Source organism: Daucus carota, chromosome 2, assembly GCF_001625215.2.
Source record: "Daucus carota subsp. sativus chromosome 2, DH1 v3.0, whole genome shotgun sequence".
NCBI classification, from domain to species: domain Eukaryota; kingdom Viridiplantae; phylum Streptophyta; class Magnoliopsida; order Apiales; family Apiaceae; genus Daucus; species Daucus carota.
Genome location: NC_030382.2, coordinates 1,711,580 through 1,739,451, shown reverse-complemented (window position 1 = coordinate 1,739,451; position 27,872 = coordinate 1,711,580). Strand labels below are relative to the sequence as shown.

The following is a 27,872-nucleotide window of genomic DNA, read 5'->3' as shown; positions in this document are numbered from 1 at the left end:
TCCTCAATTACAAAACGACCGGCCATTTTTAAAATTAAAAATTGACTTAAGTGAGAATTTTTCAAATAAAATATTAATTCTCAAATTTCTCACAAATTCCAATTAATAATTAAATATTAATTAATTAATTAATTAATAATTTGATTTAAATGAGTAAAATCGAATTAAAATTTAATTAATCTTAAAATGGCTTAAACAAAGTCCCAAACACAGCCTTAATCTCCACTTAATCCAAAAATCCCCAAATTGCTTCAAAAACCCTAATAATTCGAACTCAAGAACTAGGGTTTCAAAATCAGTACGCTCAATCCACCTCAAATCGCTAAAACTGATAATCCACGGCCAAATGATCACAGAACCGGTGGTCAAAATCGTTCGACTCGTCCTGACTCAGTCAAAAAGGGGTCGAACTCGGTTCGAATTCTAAGGCACAATCGGCAGCACTTCGAGATGATTTCGTGATTAAACACAGTAACCAGCAAGCATTAAGCTTGAAAAAGTGACCAGCAAGTTATTTAGAGCAAAAAAACTTGAAAAACTCGTTTGTAGACAATGGAAGTCGTGTGTGAGTGTAAATGGTGAAGTGGAGAATATGAATAAAAGCGGTATGGCTTTTGATAGAAAAGACATGGGCAATTTCAGGGGTCGGTATGACATTTCAAGGGAATGTCATACCGTGCTATTGAATATGACATACTCGAGCAAGCAGTATGACATTCCTAGATTATGTCATACCGACGAAGGCAGGTTAGGGTGAACAAAACTCGATATGACTTCTTTTTTGGAAAGTCATGCCGCGTTGTAGAGACTTACCAACGACGCTACAGCCAGTATGGCATTTTATAAAAATGTCATACCGAGCTTAAAAATAGATTTTTATAAAAACAATATACATATTATGATTTTTGATTAATTAAAAACAATAAAATTTTTTGCACATCTAATCAAAAATCTAATACACAAAATATATAAAATATTACACATATATTTTGTAAAAATCAACTTTAATTAAATATAAATACTTATGAATTTAACTTTAATTCATTAAAATGAATTAACTTAAAATCAAATATTTATGCTTAATTAAAGGGATGATCTCTGCTCCAAATCCTTTCCCTTGGAAGTTGTGTCCTTGATGATTCAGCAGTATTATCATTAGGCTAATGTGTATGACTAGTTGATCCACCAGTTCCCCCAGAGTTGTTGCCAGGTTGACTTGATGATCCACCACTAGCATCAGTGGAATCTCCAACATTATTTCCATTTCCTCCACCATTGCCTGGATCATTATCATTGTTGTCATCACCTGTTGCAACATCAGGTGGCACATCATCATCTGAATCATAATCTGGATAGTTGTCAAACTTCAGAGATTCAGATGGATTAGCATATTGTAAACTTGGTAGTTTAGTGTCATCAAATGTAACATTGACACTAACTTTCACTGACAGAGTATCAATTACAAAAACTTTATAAGCATTATTTGTATAACCAACAAAAATTGCTTTAGATGCATTTGGCTCAAACTTGTACAAGTTCTCTTCTCCATCCTTGAGAACATAACACTTGGCTCCAAAGACATGAAGATGTTTGACATATGGTTTCTTGTTGTTATACAGATGAAATGGAGTTTTCATATGATCTTTGTTGATCAAAGTTCTATTCTAGGTATAGCAGGCAGTAGTCACAGCTTCAGCCCAAAAGTACAGTGGAAGCTTTGCTTCAGCAATCAAAATCCTTGCAGCTTCAATCAGTGTACGATTCTTTCTTTCGACGACTCCATTCTGCTGAGGAGTCCTTGGTGCTGAATACTGCCTTCTAATTCCCTTTTCAGAGTAAAAGTTGATTAGGGTTTGATTCTTGAATTCCATGCCATTATTTGACCTTATTGCTTTCACTGGCACACCCTTATCCAATTCAACTAACTTTATGTGATCAATCACTGTCATCGGGGTTTCATCCTTAGAAGCCAGGAAGTAAACCCAAGTAAATTTCGAGAAGTCATCCACAATGACTAAGGCATATCTTCCTCCATCAATTGATGCAACATTCACGGGCCAAACAAATCCATATGTAGTAAGTGAAGTGGATTTGTAATGGTATTGATGGTCTTGCCTTTGTGAGATGCTCTCTTCGCTTTTCCTTTCTGACAAGCTTCACACTAATCATCAGTTGAGAATTCCAGGGATGGCAAACCTCTCACTGGATCTCTCTTGACTAGAGAGTTCATGGTTTTGAAGTTGAGGTGCGAGAATTTCTTATGCCATAACCAACTATCTTCAGCAGACGCCTTTGCATAGAAACAGTGAACTGCATTCCCTAGTCCTGAAGACAAATCAGCTACGTATATGTTGCCTTTCCTTATGCGACATAGTGAAGGACGCTTATCCTTGATATGTTTAATGATACATATCTCCTTTTCAAAATGAACATAATATCCCTTGTCACAAAATTGACTGACACTCAGGAGATTATATTGAAGTCCTTCAACTATAGCAATATCCTCTATGATGACCCTTCCAACTTTGTCCTTGCCATATCCAACAGTACGACCTTTTCTATTGTCAGCAAAAGTAACTGACAGACCAGTTGCTTCTCTTATGTCTTCGAGCAGGGATCTTGTACCAGTCATGTGCATTGATGCTCCGTTATCAAGCACCCAAGCAACTCGAACAACTCCACTGGCACCCTACAAAAGACAACTTGATTAAAACTTCTTTGGGACCCAAACTTGATTGGGTCTAGCAAACTTAAAGAATTGATTTCTATCAGGTAATACAACAGAGCCTCTTGGACTGATACTTGGTTCACTCTTGACTGAACTTACTTCCTTAACAACAGCCTTATAAACCTTAGTTTTAGGCTTTGAAATGTAAGTCTCCTTCCTAACACGAGGAGGACTAGCAGTCTTTGATCTAGCATGCTTATTGTTTATGTGTTGCCTAGGTGATGTGTTTTCATTTTTAGCATGCGAATTTCTAAAATAAACAGACATTATATTGAAAGCACAAGTCATGCAATTATCAACACCACAACATTTATGACATGCATCAAAAACATGAACAATAGGAATATCAGTCACAGTAGTAGGAACATCAATAGATTCTACTCTAACCTTGTTAATAGATTAAAAGTTCTCAGTAGAATGACATCTATTGTTCTTGTTCTTACTATTCACAAAATTATTAGGCCTGTTGAATTTAGTTCTCTCAGAGTTGACACCTAAACCAGCTTTAGGCAACCTAACATTGCCTTTCACTTTGATTGGTTTCAGTGATGTCAGGATCTCATCTCTCTTTTCATTACTCTCTTTCATTTTAAGGTTTTCCTGTTTGAGTTCATATTTAATGACAACAGGAGTTTCTAACAGAGGTTCAGCTTCTGAGGATTTGAACAGGGGTTGAGGGGAATCTTTCAAAACAAAAGGAATTCCTCTCTCCTCAGCACTCTTCTTAAAGGGAGTAATATTACTAGCCTTATCTACAGATTTGTTATAGTCAAAACCTATTCCAACAGTTCTCTTGATCTCTTGTTTATCATTAAGTTCTTTGACTATAGTGGAGGCATCCTTAAAGGCTTTACATTTCACTTTCTCTTCGTCTAGCTGAAGTCTTAAAGCAATCTCACCTTTCTCTAAAATCTGACTTTAGCATATTGTAATTTTAAATCCATAGTCAGTTGTTCAATTTTAGGCTTTAATACTTTCATCTCATTCATTTTATAAGCATGAATATCTAAGACTAAAGTATTAATCTTAAGGTTAGCAGCTTTCAACTTACTTATAGCATCATCTCTTTCTAATCCTAATTGCATAAAAAGTTTAGGGCATGTAGGATCTACCTGAAAGCTTCCAGCAGGAGGAGGTGAAGATGATCCAGCATTAGCCATTAGAGCAACATTCCCAATCTACTCTTCTTCATCACTATCTGTATCATCCCACCTTTTTTCTTCTGCCAGATAAGACTTGCTCTTAAAATTTTGACTTCTAGAAGTGCCCTGATGCTTTCTCACTAATGAATCATACTTCTGCTTCAGCTCGTCGTAGGAAGATTTTCTCTTTCCTTGAACCTTGGGCTGTTTGCATTCAGTTGCAAAGTGTCCCGGTTCACCACAGTTGAAACATTTAAACTTGCTTTTGTCCATCATCCCAGTCTTGTATCCTCCTTTGCTCGTAGAAGATGAGTAACCTCCTTTTTGAAACCTGTTAGCAGTAGGCTTGTACTTGTAGGAGGAGTTCTTCCGGAATCTCATGTTTCCAAATTTCTTGGCAAAAAGTGATAGAGATTGATCTTCTAACTGTTCTAGCTCTTCCATTGTATAGAACTCATCATCACCACTGGAAGAAGCAGTCTGACCCATCTCAGGTACAACAAATTCCTGAGTGGTTTTAGAAGGAACAACAACATCCTTCTTTTCTTCCGGTGCAGGTGATTCAACAACTAGAGCTCTTGAATGGTTCAGTGTTTTACCCCAGCCATATCTCTACTTACTCTGAACTTGTTCGAGTTAATAAGTTTTCAAAACTCCGTAGAGTCTTTCCAGAGTAATCTCATTCAGATCTCTGCTTTCCCTGATTGCAGTGATTCTGTGTTCCAAATATTGAGGAAGTGTTAAGAGAAACTTAATGTTGACCTCCTTCTTGTCGTAGTATTTCCCATTCAGATTTAAATTATTAATCAGGTTATTAAGTCTGATAAACACTTCTGAAATCCCTTCTCCGGGATTGGAACCAAACTGTTCATACTGAGCCATCAGTATCCCTTTCTTATTCTCTCTGACTTCATCTGAGCCTTCGTTTATAATCTCTAGTGTATCCCATATTTTCTTTGCGTTCATACAATTAACAACAACATTGCACATAACCGGATCTAGAGATTCAACCAAAATCAGTTGAAGAGCGTCATCTAAGTTCATTTGTTCACTCTCTTCATCTGTGTACTCAGAAAGTTCTTTCGGAACAGTTTTATGAGGTATTAGCACACCATCCTCTTCGTGTGCTAGTATGAGCTTCATCGGAGTAGAAACACCTTTGTTTAATATCCCGATATATTTTCTGTTGGCGGTGCGGAGGAATAATAACATATGCCTCTTCCATAGGCTAAAGTGTTCCTTGCTGAACGGTGGGATTTTAATGCAACTGATTTTTTGTGTACTCATGTTTAAGGATTTGAAGTGAATAGTGTTTGGATGACATTTGGATTTTTGAAAGAAAAATATTTTAAATCAGAATTAATTTTTGGAATAAAATTAATTCGAATAAAAAATATTTTGACATTACAGAGTGTGTATAGGATCTAATACGGCAAAATGGTATCAACCGCTCTGATGCTAATTGTTAGGTCAACGATTGTAGATGGGGGGGGGGGGTTGAATACAATCGTCACTAAAAAATCGCGGCAGAATAATCTGATTTGAATATAACTTGTTAATCAGATTTTAATTATTTAATATAATAATGTTTTAAGTCGTTATATAATTAATATGGTTCGTTTTAATGTCCAATAAAGTTCGTAGAATAAATTCGACAGGATGTATTCTAACTTAGTGATTAAAACAACTGAGTGATCAAAGCATAGAAAACTGTGGATATAACAATTGCAAGTTACAAACAACTTGAAAGCTTTTACAATGCTTGACATTGAAAGGAATGACTTTCAAGCTTAGGAATGACATTACAATGGAAGATATGACATTTATACACAAAGCCATGCCATAAAACAAAGAAGGAATGACATGTTTAAGGAATGTCATACTGCCAGAGGCGGTATGACATTTTTCCTTGGCCACTACTCTTCATTTGGCATGACTTAACCAAATAAAGTCATTCGGTTGAGCTTTGTATGACATTTTAAAGTCATAAAACATAAGTCATACACACACAAGAAGAAAGCCTAAATCTAGGACACAGTATGACTTTTTTAAGTCATACCAGACAATGTCTAATGCAAGCACACGGTATGAATTTCATTCAGAAAGTCATACCGACTGAATAAACCATGTTAAATGCATCAGAATGACATTTAAAAGTCATGGCATGGAAAGTCATATAGGTGGACACGGTAGGAAATTCTTTGATAATGTCATACCGAGTCTTTTAGTGCATAAAATCAGTTTTATTAATTATATAAATATTCAATAATTACTCACTTAATTATATTAATCATATAAATTCATAAATTAAATTAATTCAAAGGTGAATCAATTTAATAAATAAATTATACAACTAATTTAATTATTTTGATAAGTGAAATAATTAAATAAATACTTATAAAATTATATTACTTCAGCAGCAGAGACTTCTGACTTTGTTGAACGTTGTAGATCTTTGTCTAGATTTAACAACCACTTGTAGTTGATGCTGAACACTTAATCTGAGTAGCTGACACACAAATGTACTGTCTCGTTCATCTGTATCTAGCTGAATCAAATATTCTTTATCAAATAAACATTTGAGATGTGGCTTGTTTGACGAGTCTTTGTCTTCGTAGTTCTTCTTCATAAGTAACAATAGTATGGAATCTTCTGAGTAAATAAAGTATTAAAACTTTATACCATCTGGACTTCTGGACGTGCTACAAAAGATTATTTGTACACTGAGGCTTGAACATATTAATGAACTTCTTCCAGTGGTGTGCAGCAGCATCCTGAAATTCTTCAGACATGTAATTTCAATAAATCACTTGACGTTCTTCATACGGATTCCTTCAACAGTACTTGCTATTTATCTTGATTTCTTATCAGAGTTGAGTTGGTACCTCTTTAATTACAAATAGGCTAAACATGTGCCTTTCATGTCAAACTTCAGAGATTCAGATGGATTAGCAGATTGTAAACTTGGGAGTTTAGTGTCATCAAATGTAACATTGAAACTAACTTTCATTGACAAAGTATCAATTACAAAAACTCTGTAAGCATTATTAGTATAACCAACAAAAATTGCTTCAGATGCCTTTGGCTCAAACTTGTTCAAGTTCTCTTCTCCATCTTTGAGAACATAATACATGGCTCCAAAGACACGAAGATGTTTGACATATGGTTTCTTGTTGTTGTACAGCTGAAATGGAGTTCGCATATGATCCTTATTGATCAAAGTTCTATTCTGGGTATAGCAGGCAGTAGTCACAGCTTCAGCCGGAAAGTACAGTGGAATCTTTGCTTCGGCAATCATTGTCCTTGCAGCTTCAATCAGTGTACGATTCTTTCTTTCGACGATTCCATTCTGCTGAGGAGTCCTTGGTACTGAATACTGCCTTCTAATTCCCTTTTCTGAGTAAAAGCTGATTAGAGTTTGATTCTTGAATTTTGTGCCATTATCTGACCTTACTGATTTCACTGGCACACCTTTATCCAATTCAACTTGCTTTATATGATAAATCACTGTCATCGGAGTTTCATCCTTAGAAGTAAGGAAGTAAACCCAAGTAAATTTCGAGAAGTCATCCACAATGACTAAGGTATATCTTCCTCCATCAATTGATGTAACATTTGCAGGAACAATCGGACCTTGGACCTGCGTTTTATGATACTAGTTAAAAGTTCGAACAGAATATTAACCTTAATCGCTACGGCGCAAGCGATTTAAATCCACATCTTCTACTGTATTCCTTGATTCTCCTTGGACGAAGTGTGGCATTCGATCTCCCAAGGTGTGCCTCTCCTTAAAGCTTCGAAAACCCAAAACCCTAGCTGTCTCCTTGAGAAAAACGTCTGCCTCTCTCAAACTCGAAGATTAATTCGTTTTGGTGTGTCTTTCTGCTTTAGGAGAACAAGAATATATATAGGCCACAGTAGGGATCATGGACCATTACGTCAGGCCTTCTAATGACATTTCGGGCCAGGCCCAATGTCATTAAATATTAATTCTATCCACTAAAGAACTAATATTTGCACTACCTTTCCTAATTCCGTAAATTAATTATTTAATTCGGTTCCCATATTATTGCTTATAAATTCCCCATGTTTAAGATATCGCATGTCCATTAATTAAATTAATTTCTGACAATTAATTTAATCAATATCTTTTATCCTTGATCATCCACTCAACCTTATAATTATGCAAGAACAAATCTGCCTGCAGGACTAAAGCATAATTATCTTTATGAGCTTTCATGAGGACATCATCACCCGAATATATTTTTCGGACACGGTTTCCTTCTATAGTCAATATCCCACTCTGTATATAATGTCATTGCCCAATACATAAATTCGTAATTTAAAATAAATTACTTAATTTATGAGTCAAGGCATGTGCATCAAATACAAGTGTCAATCACTATATCCATATTAAGAACTTAAGCATTAATAACATCATAGAATCTTAGTTCTTTATTGTCAGAATTAAAGAAACAATTATTCTACTATTTTGATCCTATTCAATATACACAAATTATATAAGTATTATTCAATAGTTAAGATAAACTATTCCAAATAATACTTCAGTCGTTCCAGTGGTTTGTCTAACACCACCTCGACTGTGAACCTTTATTATATTATATATGGAGTCTGACAATCTAATCTTCTGCTATCCCATTTGATACTAGATTGTCTACAATATATAATATACAGACAATGTGAAAACATGCATTCAAGATTCTCAAATAATTGTTATATACTTCAAACGAATATTTCAGTATAACCCTAACAATCTCCCACTTATACTCAAGATATTCTTTGAGTATATCAGTGTCTATTACAAGCAATCCACTACCAACTATAATAACTATGTGACCAAGTATCTGACTCCTATCGCTTCCACGTGCTCCTGAAAAGCCTTAGCTGGTAAGCTCTTCGTGAAAGGATCTGCCCGGTTATCCTTTGATGCTATGTCAGCCACAATGATATCTCCTCCCTTAACGTACTGTCGTATGAGGTGATACTTACGCTCTATGTGTTTCGCTGCCTTATGGGCCCGTGGTTCCTTGGTATTCACGACAGCATTAGTGTTATCACAATAAATCGTGATTTGCTGTGGCAGATTAGGAACCACATCCAAATCCAGCAGGAAGTTTCAGAACCATATAGCCTCTTTGGCTGCCTCAGAGGCTGCCACATATTCAGCTTCAATGGTTGAGTCTGCGATGCATTTCTGCTTCACACTCCTCCATATTATGGCTCCACCTCTCAAAGTAAAAACACATCCCGAGGTGGACTTTCTCTTATCCTTATCCGTCTGGAAATCCGAATCGGTATATCCCAGAGGGTATAAATCAGAGGACTTGTAGACCAACATATATTCCTTAGTCCTTCGCAGGTACTTGAGTATTGCTTTTACAGCACTCCAATGTTCCTGTCCTGGGTTCGACTGGTATCTGCTAACCATGCCCACGACAAAGCAGATATCAGGCCTCGTACATAACATTGCATACATTAGGCTCCCACATGCCGAAGCATAAGGAACTTCCTTCATGTTCTCTATCTCCTTAGGTGTCGAAGGAAACTGCCTCTTTGATAGAGTAACTCCATGTCTGAAGGGTAAATTACCCTTCTTGGAGTCCTGCATGTTAAAACGAGCTAATACGTCATCTATGTAGGGCTCCTGAGATAAAGCCAACATCCTTTTCTTGCGATCCCTTATAAGTTTGATCCCAAGGATGTATGCTGCTTCACCTAAGTCCTTCATTTCAAATTGTTTGAACAACCATGCCTTTATTGAAGACAACATCTTAACGTTGTTTCCAATGAGTAAAATGTCATCAACATAAAGCACTAGAAAAACCACTGCATTACCCTCACATCTCTTATACACGCATGCTTCGCTTGGGCACTGATCAAATCCATACGACTGGACTGCCTGATCAAAGCGAATGTTCCAATACCTAGAAGCTTGTTTAAGTCCATAAATAGACCTCTTCAGCTTGCATACAAGATGCTCTTGGCCTTCTTTAATGAATCCCTCTAGTTGCTGCATATAGATGGTTTCCTCAAGATTTCCATTAAGGAAAGCTGTCTTGACATCCATTTGCCAAATCTCATAATCGAGATGAGCTGCTATAGATAAAAGAATACGGATTGACTTAAGCATGACTACCGGTGAAAAGGTTTCCTCATAATCGATACCTTCTTTCTGAGTATACCCTTTCGCAACAAGTCTTGCTTTCTAGGCTTTCACCTTTTTGTCTGATCCCCTCTTTTTCTTGTAGACCCACTTACATCCAATAGGTTTTACACCTTTGGGTGGTTCCAGACCTAATTAGAATACATTGATTCCATCTCAGAATCCATTGCCTTCTGCCAAAGACTTGCATCTTTGTCTTGTATTGCCTCTTCGTATGTCCGGGGATCCTCATCATGTTCACCAGAGACCAAGTCCGAAGACTCTCCCAAAAACATGAATCTGTCGGGCTGTCGAACAACCCTCCCACTACGATGAGGAACTGGTGCGGTATTAGTGACCGGTTGCACAGTCTGCTGTGGTTGTTCTACTTGTACTAAAGGTTCATTATTCGTCCCTCCCACTAATTCCTCTAAAACGATACTACTCATGGGTTTGTGATTCATTATATAGTCTTCCTCTAAAAATCTTGCATTGGTGCTAACAGTGACATCCCGATCCTTAGGACTATAAAATAAATAACCTTTTGTTCCCATGGGGTAGCCTACAAACAGCTTTACTTCTGTACGAGATTCTAGCTTAGTCGCGTTCTTGTTCAGCACATGTGCTGGACAACCCCATATCCGAATATGTCTCAAACTCGGTTTGTCCCCGGTCCACAATTCTAAAGGGGTTTTAGGAACCGACTTAGAAGGTACTAAGTTCAGGAGATAAGTTGCTGTCTCTAAGGCATGTCCCCAAAATGACTTGGGTAAATCCGAATAACTCATCATCGATCTAACACTCTCTAAAAGAGTCCGGTTCCTTCTCTCTGCTACACCGTTCTGCTGGGGTGTGCCTGGTGCAGTCAACTGGGATTCTATCCCATTTTCTGATAAATATTCCCTGAATTCCCTAAGCAAGTATTCGCCACCACGATCAGATCGTAGTGACTTGATACTTTTATTATGTCGCTTCTCCGTTTTAGCTTTGTACTCTTTGAATTTCTCAAAGCACTCAGACTTACGGCGCAACAAATAAACGTACCCATATCTAGAATAATCGTTAATAAAAGTGACGAAATACTCATAACCACCTCTTGCTTGGATATTCATAGGTCCACATAAATCAGAGTGAACCAATCCTAACACTTCTTTGGCTCTATTCCCCTTTGCCTTAAAAGGCCTATTGGTCATTTTACCTTCCTAGCAGGATTCACAAACTGGAAATGGCTCCACTGCCAATGAGCCTAAAGGCCCGTCTACTACCAGTCTTTGAATCCTCCTCAAGTTCATATGACCTAATCTCAAGTGCCAAAGATATGTTTGGTTCAAACTAGAAGGTTCCTTTCTTTTATTAGAGGTAGAAGATGTGTTGTTCAATACCCTATGTTGTAGTTGCGGTGCGGGTTGACTAGGATTAATTATATACAAATTGTCTTGCAATGTACCAGAACATATAATCCGTTTATTCATCATACTAGAAACATTACGATCCAAATAAACATTATAACCATCCATAGCAAGTTTAGAAACCGAATTCAAATTCCTTCTAAAAGAAGGTACATAAACACAATTGTTCAAAACCAAAATCCTATCTGAACCAAATGATAAATGAATAACTCCTACTGCAACTACTGCTACTTTCGTAGCATCTCCCATGAACACGTAGATCTCACCATCTCTAAGCATTCTGGATTGCTGAAACCCCTGCATAGAGTTACAAACATGATCAGTGGCTCCAGTATCTACACACCAAGTACTCGTAGATATAGCCGCTACAAATGTTTCTGTAACTAGAGAAAGAGACATACCAGTATCGTTTGTCTTCTTAGGAAGAGGACAATCCTTTTTCCAGTGACCCGACTGCTTGCACCGGTAGCACTTCCCCTTAGGCTTTTTCACACCACCTTGAACTCCCACTGCCTTCACAGCTTTCTGTGTCTGAGCCTTTTTCTTCTTCTTATTGCCTTTCGGCTTAGAGGAAGAACCTTTCTCAGCCACATTCACTTGAACACTCTGGCGAAATAATCTTTCAGCTGCCTGAAGTTCTGTCAGCAGTTCCGCAAGACTATACTGCCTCTTGTTCATGTTGTAATTCAAGCGGAACTGCTCAAAACTCTTGGGCAAGCTCATAAGGACAATGTCAATCTGGGTTTCCCCATCAAGCTCAGCTCCAAGGATCTCTATCTCATTCAGATGTGACATCATCTTGAGAACATGATCCCTTACAGGTGTACCTTCAGCCATCTGAGTGTTCATTAAAGCCTTCATGGCTACTTGCCTAGCAGCCCTATTCTGATCTCCAAAAAGTTCTTTGAGATTAAAGAGCATATCCGAAGCAGTGGCCATAGCCTGATGCTGATGCTGCAAAACACCCGACATTGCTGCCAGAATGTAACATCGCGACATCTCATCAGCCTTTGTACACCGCTTATAATACTCTTTCTCCTCATCAGGAGCATCAGCAGCGGGCTGCTCAGGCTTGGGTTCATAAGTGCAAAACTTGTACTCCTTAACAGTCAACACAATGTCCAAATTACGTTTCCATTCAATATAGTTAGGTCCGGTAAGTTTGTTATCCTTAAGTATGGTGAACAGTGGATTAAAGCCCATTTTATCCTGAGAATCATGCATGAAAAAATCACATTACACATAAAGAAGGGTGCATAAAAAATTAAGGCCTATTGGTTCCTCTAACAATTATTAAAATTAAATGCACTAACGTTTAAACATCATAAGTTTGTGGTACATCACGATGGGTGACATGTATACCACCTAAATTTGTTTAAACGTTACTTCGGTCCTATTACTAAACAATAAGCCACGTTGGGGTGGTCTATATTATTTTTCATAGCTAAGTGTATACCATCATCAAATCTTAAATTACCCGAAACCTATGAAACTTGGTACGCCACGATGGGCGGCATGTATACCTTCCAATATTTCTTGAATAGAATACTTCAATCCAATATTCATGTCTGGTTTTATTTCTAGGCAGTGGAGGAGTCACATCGGTCTCACTTAATACCCATAAGCCTTAGAAATCGCCCCAAATCAGAGATAAAGAAAATTCGTATCTATTCGTATTAATTTAAGAAGTTTGTCCCAGTAATATCTATAACATTCTAGACACCATAAATTACATGCCACGATGGGTGACGTATACACAATTTATATTCGTCTTTATGTTAAATTACATACAAACAATGGTGGAGACCATGGGATTTAATATCATATTAATTCCCCCTCCCACTTAGAATTTACTTTGAGGATTTTAATCTAGATGCTTCGTCCTATGTTAGTTCTTCGAAGTCCACATGCATACTATCAGGGTCATAGCAACACAAAGAACACATAACATGGCAGCATACTAACATGATTAAAGCATTAATGAAAAACATCCCTATGTCCATGTCATTCTAGCATGCGAAGGGTTAGTATCACATGGCATAACAACATAAACAAGAAACACATAATAACAATAATAAGAATCATAATAAAACACATCCACTATTATAGCCCCGGAAAAATCAGCTTCGAATTCATTATTCGACAGAATCCAGAAAACTTCGAGAGCCCGTTTGGAGGCCTAAACGGCCTCAGAATGCCTCGAAAAACTCCGAAAACAGCCTCAAAAACACCTCAACCGGGACTTGCCCGGTTGTATCTAGCTCCGTCTCGTTCTGCCGTTTCCGAAAAGTGCTCGTTCGCCCAAATCGGACATCGTATGCAAAAGTTATGACCAAAACAGTGCAGCACCCCCGAAACCCTAATCGCAGCAGCGGAAGATCTCTGTTTCTTGCATCCCCGTTGATCAAACAATTACATACAAATTGTACAGACGAACCAGCCTATTCTATTACATCATATCATAATCTAAAACAATTACAAATTGAATTACAAGATTAAACTATCACGATCAACCCTCGTGATTTACAACAACCACGATAAACCACGTGGAATCCAAACATAACAGAATAATTAAAACATGGCCATAATAGTGGACAACGACCTGCATCACAGAATCACTATATACATGCATATATAATCATGACATGGACTACATATCATAAATCGCAGAACCGCAACCTCGCTCTGATACCATTGCAGGAACAATCGGACCTTGGCCCTGCGTTTTATGATACTAGTTAAAAGTTCGTACTGAATATTAACCTTAATCGCTACAGCGCAAGCGATTCAAATTCACGTCTTCTAATGTATTCCTTGATTCTCCTTGGACGAAGTGTGGCCTTCGATCTCCCAAGGTGTGCCTCTCCTTAAAGCTCCGAAAACCCAAAACCCTAGCTGTCTCCTTGAGAAAAACGTCTGCCTCTCTCAAACTCTAGGATTAATTCGTTTTGGTGTGTCTTTCAGCTTTAGGAGAACGAAAATATATATAGGCTACAGTAGGGATCATGGACCATTAGGTCAGGCCTTCTAATGACATTCCGGGCCAGGCCCAATGTCATTAAATATTAATTCTATCCACTAAAGAACTAATATTTGCACTACCTTTCCTAATTCCGTAAATTAATTATTTAATTCGGTTCCCATATTAATTGCTTATAAATTCCCCATATTTAAGATATCGCATGTCCATTAATTAAATTAATTTCTGACAATTAATTTAATCAATATCTTTTATCCGTGATCATCCACTCAACCTTATAATTATGCAAGAACAAATCTGCCTGCAGGACTAAAAGCATAATTATCTTTATGAGCTTTCAAGAGGACATCATCACCCGAATATATTTTTCGGACACAGTTTCATTCTATAGTCAATATCCCACTCTGTATATAATGTCATTGCCCAATACATAAATTCGTAATTTAAAATAAATTACTTAATTTTTGAGTCAAGGCATGTGCATCAAATACAAGTGTCAATCACTATATCCAGATTAAGAACTTAAGCATTAATAACATCATAGAATCTTAGTTCTTTATTGTCAGAATTAAAGAAACAATTATTCTACTATTTTGATCCTGTTCAATATACACAAAGTATATAAGTATTATTCAATAGTCAAGATATACTATTCCAAATAATACTTCAGTCGTTCTAGTGGTTTGTCTAACACCACCTCGACTGTGAACCTTTATTATATTATATAAGGGGTCTGACAATCTAATCTTCTGCTATCCCATTTGATACTAGATTGTCTACAATATATAATATACAGACAATGTGAAAACATGCATTCAAGATTCTCAAATAATTGTTATATACTTCAAACGAATATTTCAGTATAACCCTAACAACATTCACGGGGCCAAACAAATCCATATGCAGTAAATGAAGTGGATCTGTAATGGTATTGATGGTCTTGCCTTTGTGAGATGTTCTCTTTGCTTTTCCATTCTGACAAGCTTCACACAGATCATCAGTTGAGAATTCCAGAGAACGAAAACCTATCACTAAATCTCTCTTGACAAGAGAGTTCATGGTTTTGAAGTTAAGGTGTAAGAGATTCTTATGCCATAACAAACTATCTTCAGCAGACGCCTTGGCGTAAAAACAGTGAACTGCATTCCCAGGTCCCGAAGACAAATCAACTACGTATATATTGCCTTTCCTTATGCCACATAGTGAAGGACGCTTATCCTTGATATGTTTAATGATACATATCTCCTTTTCAAAATGAACATAATATCTCTTGACACAAAACTGACTGACACTCAGGAGATTATGTTGAAGTCCTTCAACTATAGCAATATCCTCTATGATGACCCTTCCAACTTTGTACTTGCCATATCCAACAGTACGACCTTTGCTATTGTCAGCAAAAGTAACTGACGGACCAGTTGCTTCTCTTATGTCTTCCAGCAGGGATCTTGTACCAGTCATGTGCATTGATGCTCCGCTATCAAGCACCCAAGCAACTCGAACAACTCCACTGGCACCCTGCAAAAGACAACTTGATTAAAACTTCTTTGGGACCCACACTTGATTGGGTCCAGCAAACTTAAAGAATTGATTTCTATCAGGTAATACAACAGAGCCTCTTGGACTGATACTTGGTTCACTCTTGACTGAACTTACTTCCTTAACAACAGCCTTATAAACCTTAGTTTTAGGCTTTGAAACGTAAGTCTCCTTCCTAACACGAGGAGGACTAGCAGTCTTTGATCTAGCATGCTTATTGTTTATGTGTTGCCTAGGTGATGTATTTTCATTTTTAGCATGCGAATTTCTAAAATAAACAGACATTATATTGAAAGCACAAGTCATGCATTTATCAACACCACAACATTTATGACATGCATCAAAAACAGGAGCAACAGGAATATCAGTCACAGTAGTAGGAACATCAATAGATTCTACTCTAACATTATTAACAGATTTGAAGTTCTCAGTAGAATGACATCTATTATCTCTGTTCTTACTGTTCACAAAATATTAGGCTTGTTGAATTTAGTTCTCTCAGAGTTGACACCTAAACCAGCTTTAGGTAACCTAACATTGCCTTTCACTTTGATTGGTTTCAGTGATGTCAGGATCTCATCTCTCTTCTAATTACTCTCTTTCATTTTAAGGTCTTCCTGTTTGAGTTCATATTTAATGATAACAGGAGTTTCTAACAGAGGTTCAGCTTCTGAGGATTTGAACAATGGTTGAGGGGAATCTTTCAAAACAAAAGGAATCCCTCTCTCCTCAGCACTCTTCTTAAAGGTAGTAATGTTACTAGCCTTACCTACAGATTTGTTATAGTGAAAACCTATTCCAACAGTTCTCTTGATCTCTTGTTTATCATTAAGTTCTTTGACTATAGTGGAAGCATCCTTAAAGGCTTTACATTTCACTTTCTCTTCGTCTAGCTGAAGTCTTAAAGCAATCTCACCTTTCTCTAGAACTCTGAAATTAGCAATGATTATGTGTTCCAGATGTTCGGGAAGGGTTAATAGAAACTTCATGTTGACCTCTTTCTTGTCATAGTATTTCCCATTCAGATTTAAATTATTTATCAGGTTATTAAGTCCGATAAACACTTCTGAAATCCCTTCTCCGGGATTGGAACCAAACTATTCATACTGAGCCATCAGTATCTCTTTCCTGTTCTCTCTTACTTCTTCTGAGCCTTCGTTTATAATCTCTAGTGTATCCCATATTTTCTTTGCGTTCGCACAATTAACAACAGCATTGTACATAACCGGATCTAGAGATTCAACCAAAATCAGTTGAACAGCGTCATCTAAGTTCATCTGTTCACTCTCTTCATCTGTGTACTCAGAAAGTTCTTTCGGAACAGTTTTATGAGGTATTAGCACACCATCCTCTTCGTGTGCTAGTATGAGCTTCATCGGAGTAGAAACACCTTTGTTTAATATCCCGATACATTTTCTGTTTGCGGTGCGGAGGAATAATAACATACAGTATGCCTCTTCCATAGGCTAAAGTGTTCCTTGCTGAACGGTGGGATTTTAATGCTACTGATCTTTTGTGTACTCATGTTTAAGGATTTGAAGTGAATAGTGTTTGGATGAGATTTGGATTTTTGAAAGAAAAATATTTTAAATCAGAATTAATTTTTGGAATAAAATTAATTCGAATAAAAAATGTTTGGACGTTACAGAGTGTGTATAGGATCTGATACGGAAAAATGGTATCAACCTGGCTCTGATGCCAATTGTTAGGTCCAGATACGATTGTAGAAGGAGGGTTGAATACAATCGTCACAAAATAATCGCGGCGGAATAATCTGATTGGAGTATAACTTATTAATCAGATTTAAATTATTTAATATTACAATTTTTAAGTCGTTATATAATTAATATGGTTCGTTTTAATGTCCACTAGTTCGTAGAATAAATTTGACAGGAAGTATTCTAACTTAGCGGATTAAAACAACCGAGTGATCAAAGCACAGAAAACTGTGGATATAACAATAGCAAGTTACCAACAACTTGAAAGTTTACAAAGTTTTGAACAAGAACAAATGAAGAGGTTGAAGCCATATATATAGGCAAAACCTTGAACTAATATGACAAAATTAGGCATGACAATTCTAGGAAGTTCTATGACAATTTAAACAAGTGCTATGATAAGTACAAGGGAAGGTATGACAATTGGAAGCATTGTCATGGCACAAGTGGGAAGGTATGACAAACGCAAGCATTGTCATACCTTATAAATTCGGTATGACAAATGGTATGACAACCGTATGACAAACGGTATGACAATAAACCTTGGTCCCTAAGTCATTCAAGTGGCATGACAATCAATGAATTGTCATACCTTATGACTTCGGTATGACAATTGCCATTGTCATGCCTTAGTCATTCGGTATGACAAACCAATTGGTTTGTCATGCCTCCTGACCATGGCAGATGACATGGTGCGGTATGACAATCTATTTGATTGTCATACCGTGCCCAAAAACAATATAATTTTTAATTTTCTTTATATAATTAATCCAATAATTATCGACTAAATTATATTAATTATATAAATTCATAAACTAAATTAATTCGAGTGTGAATCAATTTAATAAATAAATTACATAACTTATATAATTATTTTGAGATGTGAATTAATTAATTGAATAATTATATTGAGCACTTCTTCAGCAGCATGTCTTCTGACTTCCTTTAAAAGATCTGATTCTTTGTCTTGATTGAACGACCACATATTGTTGATGTAGAATATTTAATCTGAGTACCTGACACACAAATGTACTGTCTGGCTCATCCGTATCTAGCTGAATGAAATATTCTTTATCAATTAAACATTTGAGAAGTGGCTTGTTCGTCGAGTCTTTGTCTTTGTAGTTCTTCTTCATAAGTAGAAATAGTTTGGAATCTTCTGAATAAATAAAGTATTAAAACTTTATATCTTCTGGACTTTTGGACGTGCTACAAAATATTATTTGTACACTGAGGCTTGAACATATTAATGAACTTCTTTCAGTGGTGTGCAGCAGCATCCTGAAATTCTTCAGACATATGATTTTAATAAATCACTTGACGTTCTTCGTACGGATTCCTTAAATAGTGCTTGCTATTTACTTACTTTCTTATCATACTTGAGTTGATACCTCTTTAATTACAAATAGGCTAAACATATGCCTTTCATTCCTTTTTAGAAAGGGTGTCCACACTACCCTTAGAGTTTTAATATAAGAGTTTGTAGCCTTGAGAAGAGACTATTCAATGTTATCTATGAAATTTTTTTGAGCATCCTTGACAAAAGTGAATTTACTTTAGAGACCCTTTTTTAGAAGTGTAGTTGCTTTTAGATGATAATTTATATTAGAGATAGATAAATGAATCACAGTCTGTTTGGCATTGTGGAAAGATACATTATATGACAAGGAGTTGGAAGGAGAACACCTGCCTTCTCCACTCCGATTCCTACTTACTTTGCCTACGAGTAAGCTTCCTATTCCTTGCTTCTTATACAGTAATATTAGCCATAATATATTGACTAGAAATTTTATAAGCACCCACCCTAGATTGTCTCATTGTATATAAAAGATCATCATCTTCTTCACTTCCAAAATTTGAATGATTGTCAACAATTGGGGAGGTTTCATTCATCTGTACATGAGATATTTTTCCTTTTTCCTCTTTATTAACATTTGAATTTGCTATTGATTCTTGACCTACAAGAATTTGAAACAGATTCCAAGGTCTTTCCTTTCTTTTCTAGCTTCTCAAAGAGATAAACCTGTTTTTCTTTTCTTTTCTAGTGAGATCATCACCTCCGGAAATTTAAGACTTTCAAGGTTCTATGAGTTTTGAAGGAAGTCATCCAGTAAAATTTAATGACAATAATCATGGACATTAATTGTAACATCTGGGATTATCCGTGTAATTATTTTTATGATTAATGAATATTATGTGAATATTATATGAATTTTGTGAATTAATTGTTTTTTGTCCTATTAATTTGGCTGCTTATTTATAATCAAATTTGGGGTTTATTAATTTTTATATGCTCAGTACAAAATATAGTTTAATTAGATATTTTCATATTGATTTATGTATTGTTGTATGATTTTATAATTGGTTTATGGATTTACTTACGTATATTATATTTAATTATTAATTATTTTAATTTTTGAAAACCGTCAACCCGTAATGGTACCGAGATTTTACTTCCCGAAAATTTCAACAAAACTCACCTTTAGCCTAATTTGAATATTCCGGACACTTTTCATGTTTTGACTTTTTCGATCCGGAGTACGGTTTTCCCCGGAGTCGGTTCGGCGGAGCTTTTCAGGTATTTTAATTATCGATAATTATCTGGTTGTCTCGATATACGTGAAAACCAGATATGTTGATTAATATATTATTTCTGGTATCGTAATGCATGCAAATGGGATCAGCATACTAATGATTAATTTGAAAAGCCCCGTTTTAATAATTATCTCGAAAACCGTTACCGTTTGGACCCGCTTTATTAATATAAAGCTATTAAACATCGTATTTTCGTGTTATATATGATCTAGAGGGGTATTAATTATTTGTAAATATAAATAGTCTTAACCGTATTTTATTTCATCCCGTAAATCATAATATCAATTAAATACGGGTTTATAGAGAGAGTGTTCTTCGTGTTCTTGGAATTCAAACGAAGATTCAGAGGCGTTATCGGATTCAGATTTCGACGTTCAAGAACTCAAATCGAAGGTTTTGACGAGTGAAATCCATATCTAGCATCGGAATCAGTGCAGCAACAACAGGTGGACACGGATTTTTGATTTTTAATTCGAATTAAATGAGCTTAAATTAGGGGTTTTTGATTCTGAAGTTGTTTATGTGTTTTGATGCTTCCATGTTGTAGATAATCTTCTCCTGATCATTTTGGTATATCATATGCATGATTTGGAGGTCGGTAACACTTTCAGTTTGAGGTTTAATCTTGGAATTAGAATTTTAGGGTTTATAATCGGGTTGAATGTTTGTAATTGGAATTGGGCGTTTCTGTTTGAGGACGTCTAGGCTGTTGTGGTTGATAGCATCGTGTAGAGCTTGATGAGAGGAGTCGGATGGAGTGTTGCAATTGTACAGGGGCTGCCTGATTAAGTCACCAGAAACTGGAGAACAAACGACGGCGACGCCGTGTTCTTCAGAAAAATCCGGTTGATTGGCCGACCCCCTGTGAAGTTTGAGCTAAGAATCGGACTCCTGGTAAAGGGAAGGTGCGATATGCACCTTCTGGTGTAGATTTGACATCGAAAACACCAGAATTGGAGATGGTGACATTAAGTCACTAAACTTTTTAATCTTTCAATTGAGTCCCTCCTCTAGTTTTCAAAGTTTGCTAATCAAACCCTGGACTTTTCAAAAGTTTTAAAAATGATTTATTTATCTAAATTAATTTCGGAAATTCTTTTTAATTATTTATTTTAATTTCAAAAATAGTTTTTAATTATTTATTAAATCAAAAATAAATCTGATTTAATTTATTAATTAATTGTAATTAGTAATTAATTATAATAATTGGTCAATTAATTTAAATATTAATTGATTAATTGTTTTATTTAATTATTAATTGATTTTAATTGATTTATTAATTAGATTTAATTATTTTAATAGATTTTAAAATTCCGAAAAACAGTTTCGAGCTTTGAAATATTTTTCTATAATATGTTTGAGGTCCGTTAATTGATTTCAAAAGATTTCGGACTTGATTTCGAGTAATCAAATTTGATTATTTATTTATAAAATTATTCTCTTATTCGTTTTAATTCCGAAAAATGTTCAAAAATTCATAAAAAATGCTAGAAAAATCCTTTTGACTTTAAACTTTCTTTGAAAAATAAATTTTATTGAATACCTTATGTGATATGTGTTATGTGATATCTGATTGATGTGTTATATGCTTATGTGAATGTTATGTGACTGCTTTTGACATATCTTTCAATCCGTAAATCGGATTTGGGTAAAACGAAGGGTTGATTGAAGCTCGTTTCGAATGTGTGAAAGTAAGAATAGTATGAGATCACATATTGATAGATAATGGTTGTGATTAGCAGAGGAAGCAAGACGTTGAAAGGGAAAGCAAGTGGCAATAGAATAGTATATCGAGGAAGTGCAGTTGAAACTCGAGATCATCAATATAAGGCAAGTTCCCTGAGACTTTCCTTCAAATACATATATTGTATTTGTTATGATTACTTAGTGAGCTTTCTGATTAAGCCTTGAGATTCTTTGAATTATAGCATGGATTATTTACTCTGTTGATTCTTCAACCTTCAACCTGATCCATTAAATTATAGCATGGATTGTTTACTCTGTTGATTCTTGAACCTTCAACCTGATCCATTGAATTATAGTATGAATTGCTTACCCTATTGATTCTAGAACCTTCAACCAGAGTCTTTAAATTATAGCATGAATTGTTTACTCTATTGATTTTTGAGCCTTCGACCAGATTCTTTGGTACTTGTTATGTAACCTATTTCAATCGTATACCTTCAATTCTCGAAACCCTTGAACGATTACCATTTGAACCTCATTTCATTTCAATGACATATACTTCCGACCTTAACCAATTGATCAACACCAGAAAACGCCAGCTATGACATATACCCTACAATTATTTATTTCCTTCCAGTAACCTAAATTTCTTTTGTCTTGAAGATAACCATTTATACTTGAACCATTTTGTAAAACTAGAATCTTTTTCATATAGATAATGACCTTTGATGTACTTTACAATCCAAACATGCTATATCTGATTCTTTGACAACTCGTGAAGTTATTCCTCGTTCCCATTTTGAAATATCTTGAAGATACTTTTTAATAGCACTCTGCTTCTGCTTCAAAGTTTATTATAATGATTGATGATTCTGTCTTATTGAATTATATTGTTGATCATCTTGAATTATGATAGAATTGGATAGTTTTCTAAATATGACCAAAGGAATGGTCAGACCAGATGAGTGGTCGCATTAGGCCATTGTGTGCCTTGGATCCAGTAATAGAGCATGGAGGGGCCTGTTCGGGGTTAGTGTCTGACTGATCAACAGCCTAACCTTTTGTTTTTAAAAAAAATAAAATATAATATCCAATTCTGACTGATACCTCAGAATGAACTTGATATCTTGATTCGATTCTATTGAACACTGGTTATCACCAGTTTATAGTTCATATTGAAATTGTTATTGTTATACTTGCTGAGCTAGTTAGCTCACTCTTGCGATACTTTATGTTCTTTCCAGTGAGGGCAGAGAAGATTGGTAATGATGACCCTCAGGCTAGTGGTAAGGCCAGGATTCCAGGCTGAGAGACGGAGGGAGCTATCAGAAGTACTTGGCGATATATATATATAAACTAGTTTGAGTAACGGAACACTTGTGATGTGTAAGCTCTGTAAGATTTAAGTTTATATTTTGGGATTTGGGTTTGTAATAATTAAGTTATGTTGTGGCTTGTTTTATACTTTAACCTGTTGCGATCCGTGGATATTTAAGGGTCGTTGCTTATAGTATGTTAATTACAGGGTTATATTATGTTATGGACCCCAATCTTCTGACCCGGGTTTGGAGGACGCCACAGGTTGGTATCAGAGCCACAGGTTATAAGTCAATGAAACAAGCCTAGATTGTTAGGTTGGGTAGAGGGTTAGGATTAGAGAAGAGTGATAGGTAGATAGAACGTTGAGAGGTGAGTATTAGTGAGAAGTAGGCTCTTGTGCTATTATGGATTCTTATATGTGTTCTGTTATATTGATCTACAGATATTCACGATGTCAGACTCTATCATTCCTCCATATCCACAGCATTTAGATACTACAGTTAACGAACCCCCACCCCCTCAGAAACTTGAGCCTCACCCTCCGGTTTCACCCTCTTTAGAGGATGTGTTGGCCGCAGCAGCAATGGTTCCTTTTAGGGATATACCCTTGACTTTTCATGCTAGGCCTTTTATACGTGGACCCCCACCCAGTACCCCTAGTTCCACCCGAGGTTCTTCTATCCACACTTCTTTCCATACTACAGTAAACCCTGTTCCTTACCATGAGTTTGATGCGATGAGGATGGAGCGTCAGTACTTACTTGGACTGGTCAGAGAAATGGAGCGTATCATACATATGATGGACCCTAGTAGAGCTGAGCGAGAGCTGAGGCAGAGGATTGTGGATGTAAGGATGAATGAGATGTCAAAGCTTAATGCAGTGGCTGAGGGCCATGGTGACTTAGCAGACTGGGCTATTTGGATGATGAGAGAGTTGGACACATTTGGAGGTCCTACTTTACCTGGGAGCTAGATGATAGTAGTTGTAGAGTGGAGGTGCCATGTACATTAGTGTGTAGTGTGTAGTGTGTAGTATGTATCAGGTCAGCAGATTTTGACATGTATATATAGACTAGCATAGCTGACTAGTTGATAGGTTTGTTGTTGCTGTTGTTGTACTTTACTTTTGACGAAGCGCTTGACGTTTGTATTTCCAGCACTGACTTATATATATCAGCATCTTTTACCTTACAGTTTTGTCCTTTACTTTATCGCACTTGTTTTATTTTACTTTACTTTCCGTACCGACCATAAACTCTTGAGATAATATTGCACCCCTTCCCTTTATTGTTTTACATTCTGTAAAGAAGCATGCAATTTATTTAGTTGAATAATCTCGAAAATGTTTTCAGAAATTTATAACCCGGTTTTCTTAAAAACCTTTTATAAAAAGAGAATTTGATTTAAAAAGGCTAAGTGAATTGTTTCTTCTTTACAGAATGCCTCCAACAAGACATACTCGTGCCAACAGCAACCCTGAAGGCACCAACAGTACCAATAATAACAATGGCAACCAGAATGTCAACACATGCACAGTAGATCCTGCTGTTGCCCAACTAATTCAAATTTTGGCCCAACAAACTGTTCACTTTACCCGGCAACAGCAACATCAAGAGAATCCTAGGGTAACTCTTAAAACTTTTCAGGCAGTTCATCCCCCAGAGTTTAAGGGCTCAGCAGATCGTGTTGTAGCCCAAACATGGTTAATGGAAATGGAAAAGTGTTTTGAGTTAGTTCCAGCAAATGTGGAACAGAAAACAAAGTTTGCCAGTCATTACTTAAAGAATGAAGCGACGTATTGGTGGGAATCTGTTAAGAATATGGAAGGTACAGTTGAGATTACTTGGGAGAGGTTTGAGGAATTGTTTTTAGAAAAGTATTTTCCTAGGTTTCTTCAGGTTCAAATGGAGTTAAACTTTTTAGAGCTGAAACAAGGAAATATGTCTGTGGTTGAGTATGAGAATAAGTTTGCGGAATTGGCCAGGTTTGTGCCAACTTATGTAGAGACAGATAGGCAGAAAGCAAAGAGGTTCCAGCAAGGTCTGAAGCCTTGGATTAGGAGCAAGTTAGCCATTTTACAATTGGACACTTATGCGGCAGTTGTTGAGAAAGCAATGATTGCGGAGACTGAAAATGAGTCGTTTCAAAAGTCTAAGGAGAATAAGAAAAGAAAGCCGGAAAATAGAGAGGGACCATCCCATTTAGGGAGGTTCCAAAATCAGAAGAAAGGGAAATTTCAACCAGGAAGGAATCCCAACTTTAAGAAACAAATACTAGGCAGTAGTGGACATGGTAGTCGTTTTGTTATTGGGAGTCAGGCCAATCAGCAGAGGCCTTCTATAGCAGAATGCCAGATATGTGGGAAAAGACATGGAGGAGTGTGCAACAAACTGAATGTGGTGTGTTTTAAGTGCAACCAGAAAGGACACTATTCTAGGGAATGTCAGAATCAACCAGTGATAAGAGATCAGGCGATCAGGGGCTCAACAAGTAAAGCTCCAGCTATAGGATATGCATGTTTCAAATATGGAAAGCAGGGACATATAGCTAGGGATTGTAAGACATCAGCCCCAGTTAGTAATGCACTTAGGATCATGGGAACTATTCCAGAAGTGAATGAGCCTCCTAGGGTGAGAGTTTTTAACATGTCAGAGAATGATGCTATTCAAGATGCTAATGTGGTGACAGGTACGCTTAACGTAAATTCTTTAAATGCTAAGGTGTTAATTGATTCAGGAACTACTAGATCATTTATTTCTCAAGCTTTTGTTGATAAGTTAAATTGTCTGGTTGAGTTGTTGAATGAGGTTACGAATGTAGCTAATCAGGATCGTATTCTTGTTGATTGAGTTTGTCTTGATTGTGAGGTCGAGATCTTAGGAAATAAGTTTGCGCCGACTTAAATCTCTTTCAAGTTGGGAGAATTTGACGTGATATTAGGAATGGATTAGTTGTCTAAGTATAACACTCAGATAGACTATAGGAATAAGTAGGTAATGTTAAAAATGTCGGGCAACAAGATAACATAGTTTAGAGGACAAAAGCAGGAAAAAAAGTTTTTAACTATGATTCACGCGAGGAGGATAATACGCCAAAGATGCGATGCCTATATTTCTTATGTAATCGACAAAAGACAGGAACCAATAGAACTTGAGGATATACCTGTGGTAAACGAATTTCCAAACGTTTTTCCCGACGAATTGTCAGGACTTCCTACAGACAGAGAGATAGAATTTGCAATCGATTTAACACTTGGAACAAAGCCTGTATCTAAAGCCCCGTATAGGATGGCACCTGTAGAGATGGAAGAATTAGTAAGAATATTATAAGAATTATTGGAGAAAGGAGTGATTAGACCGAGTGTATTCCCATGGGGAGCACCAGTGTTGCTTGTGAAGAAGAAAGATGGAAGTATGAGGTTATGCATAGATTTTAGAGAGCTTAATAAGCTTACTATCAAGAATAAATATCCTTTACCCCGTATTGCCGATTTGTTTGACCAATTGAAAGGAGCAAGATATTTATCTAAGATTGACCTTAGATCAGGATACCATCGGCTCAAAATCAAATCTGAAGATACACCTAAGACAGCTTTCAAAACAAGATACGATCATTATGAATTTTTAGTGATGGCTTTTGGATTAACGAATGCACCAGCAGCTTTTATGGATTTAATGAATAGAGTATTAAGAAATATTTGGATAAGTTTGTAATTGGTTTCATAGATGATATTCTGATATATTTTAAGACGACTGAAAAGCATGTTGAACACTTAGGAACGGCTTCAGAGATATTAAGGAAGGAGAACTTGTATGTAAAGTTTAAGCTTACCAAAGTTTAAGCTTACCAAAGTTGATTGGTCGATTATGAGCAATACAGAACCCAATCTTCTGAAGCAAGGAAGATATAACATTAAAGTTCTTGCTAGTGGTAGGTGCAAACACTTTAGCCAAAGTGTCGAAAAAAAGATCCTACTCCGACTTCAGATTGCCTTTCAACATCCTAGGCAAGTTGATTTCTCCCTGATACAAGATTGTCTGAAAGAATTGGGAGAGTTTATCTTCAGTAGGGAGTTCAGCAAAATTCTCCCTTGGAAACCCTAGTATCCTATTCACATCATCAATGTTGATATGAATAGTACGTCCTCCGTGTATATCTCCAGAAACCCGATGATTATCCAATAATGTAGTATTCAGGGCCGTCGAGTGGAAGTCCTGAATTGGTTGTATCTGAAGTTCTGCGTGAGCTGTAATAGGAATGCTGACGAGCGACTGACTATTCTGAAAACGGACCCACGGTCTAAAACGAGCCAAACTGGCCTCGGGGTCGAAGAATCCATTCAAATTCGTCTCCTCAATTACAAAACGACCGGCCATTTTTAAAATTAAAAATTGACTTAAGTGAGAATTTTTCAAATAAAATATTAATTCTCAAATTTCTCACAAATTCCAATTAATAATTAAATATTAATTAATTAATTAATTAATAATTTGATTTAAATGAGTAAAATCGAATTAAAATTTAATTAATCTTAAAATGGCTTAAACAAAGTCCCAAACACAGCCTTAATCTCCACTTAATCCAAAAATCCC

The 27,872-nt window shown here is 36.3% G+C and overlaps 1 protein-coding gene across 1 annotated transcript; it reads left to right on the top strand.

Moving 5' to 3' along the window:
* The first annotated feature begins 24,719 nt into the window (after positions 1-24,719).
* Positions 24,720-26,129, top strand: LOC135150195 (uncharacterized). The gene has a single exon (XM_064086340.1). The coding sequence runs from the start codon at positions 24,720-24,722 to the stop codon at positions 26,127-26,129; it is 1,410 nt and encodes a 469-aa protein (XP_063942410.1).
* Positions 26,130-27,872: the final 1,743 nt, after the last annotated feature.

Bases quoted from the DNA above. Each gene is read 5' to 3' on its own strand.
- LOC135150195 (XM_064086340.1), top strand. From the start codon at position 24,720: ATGCCTCCAACAAGACATACTCGTGCCAACAGCAACCCTGAAGGCACC.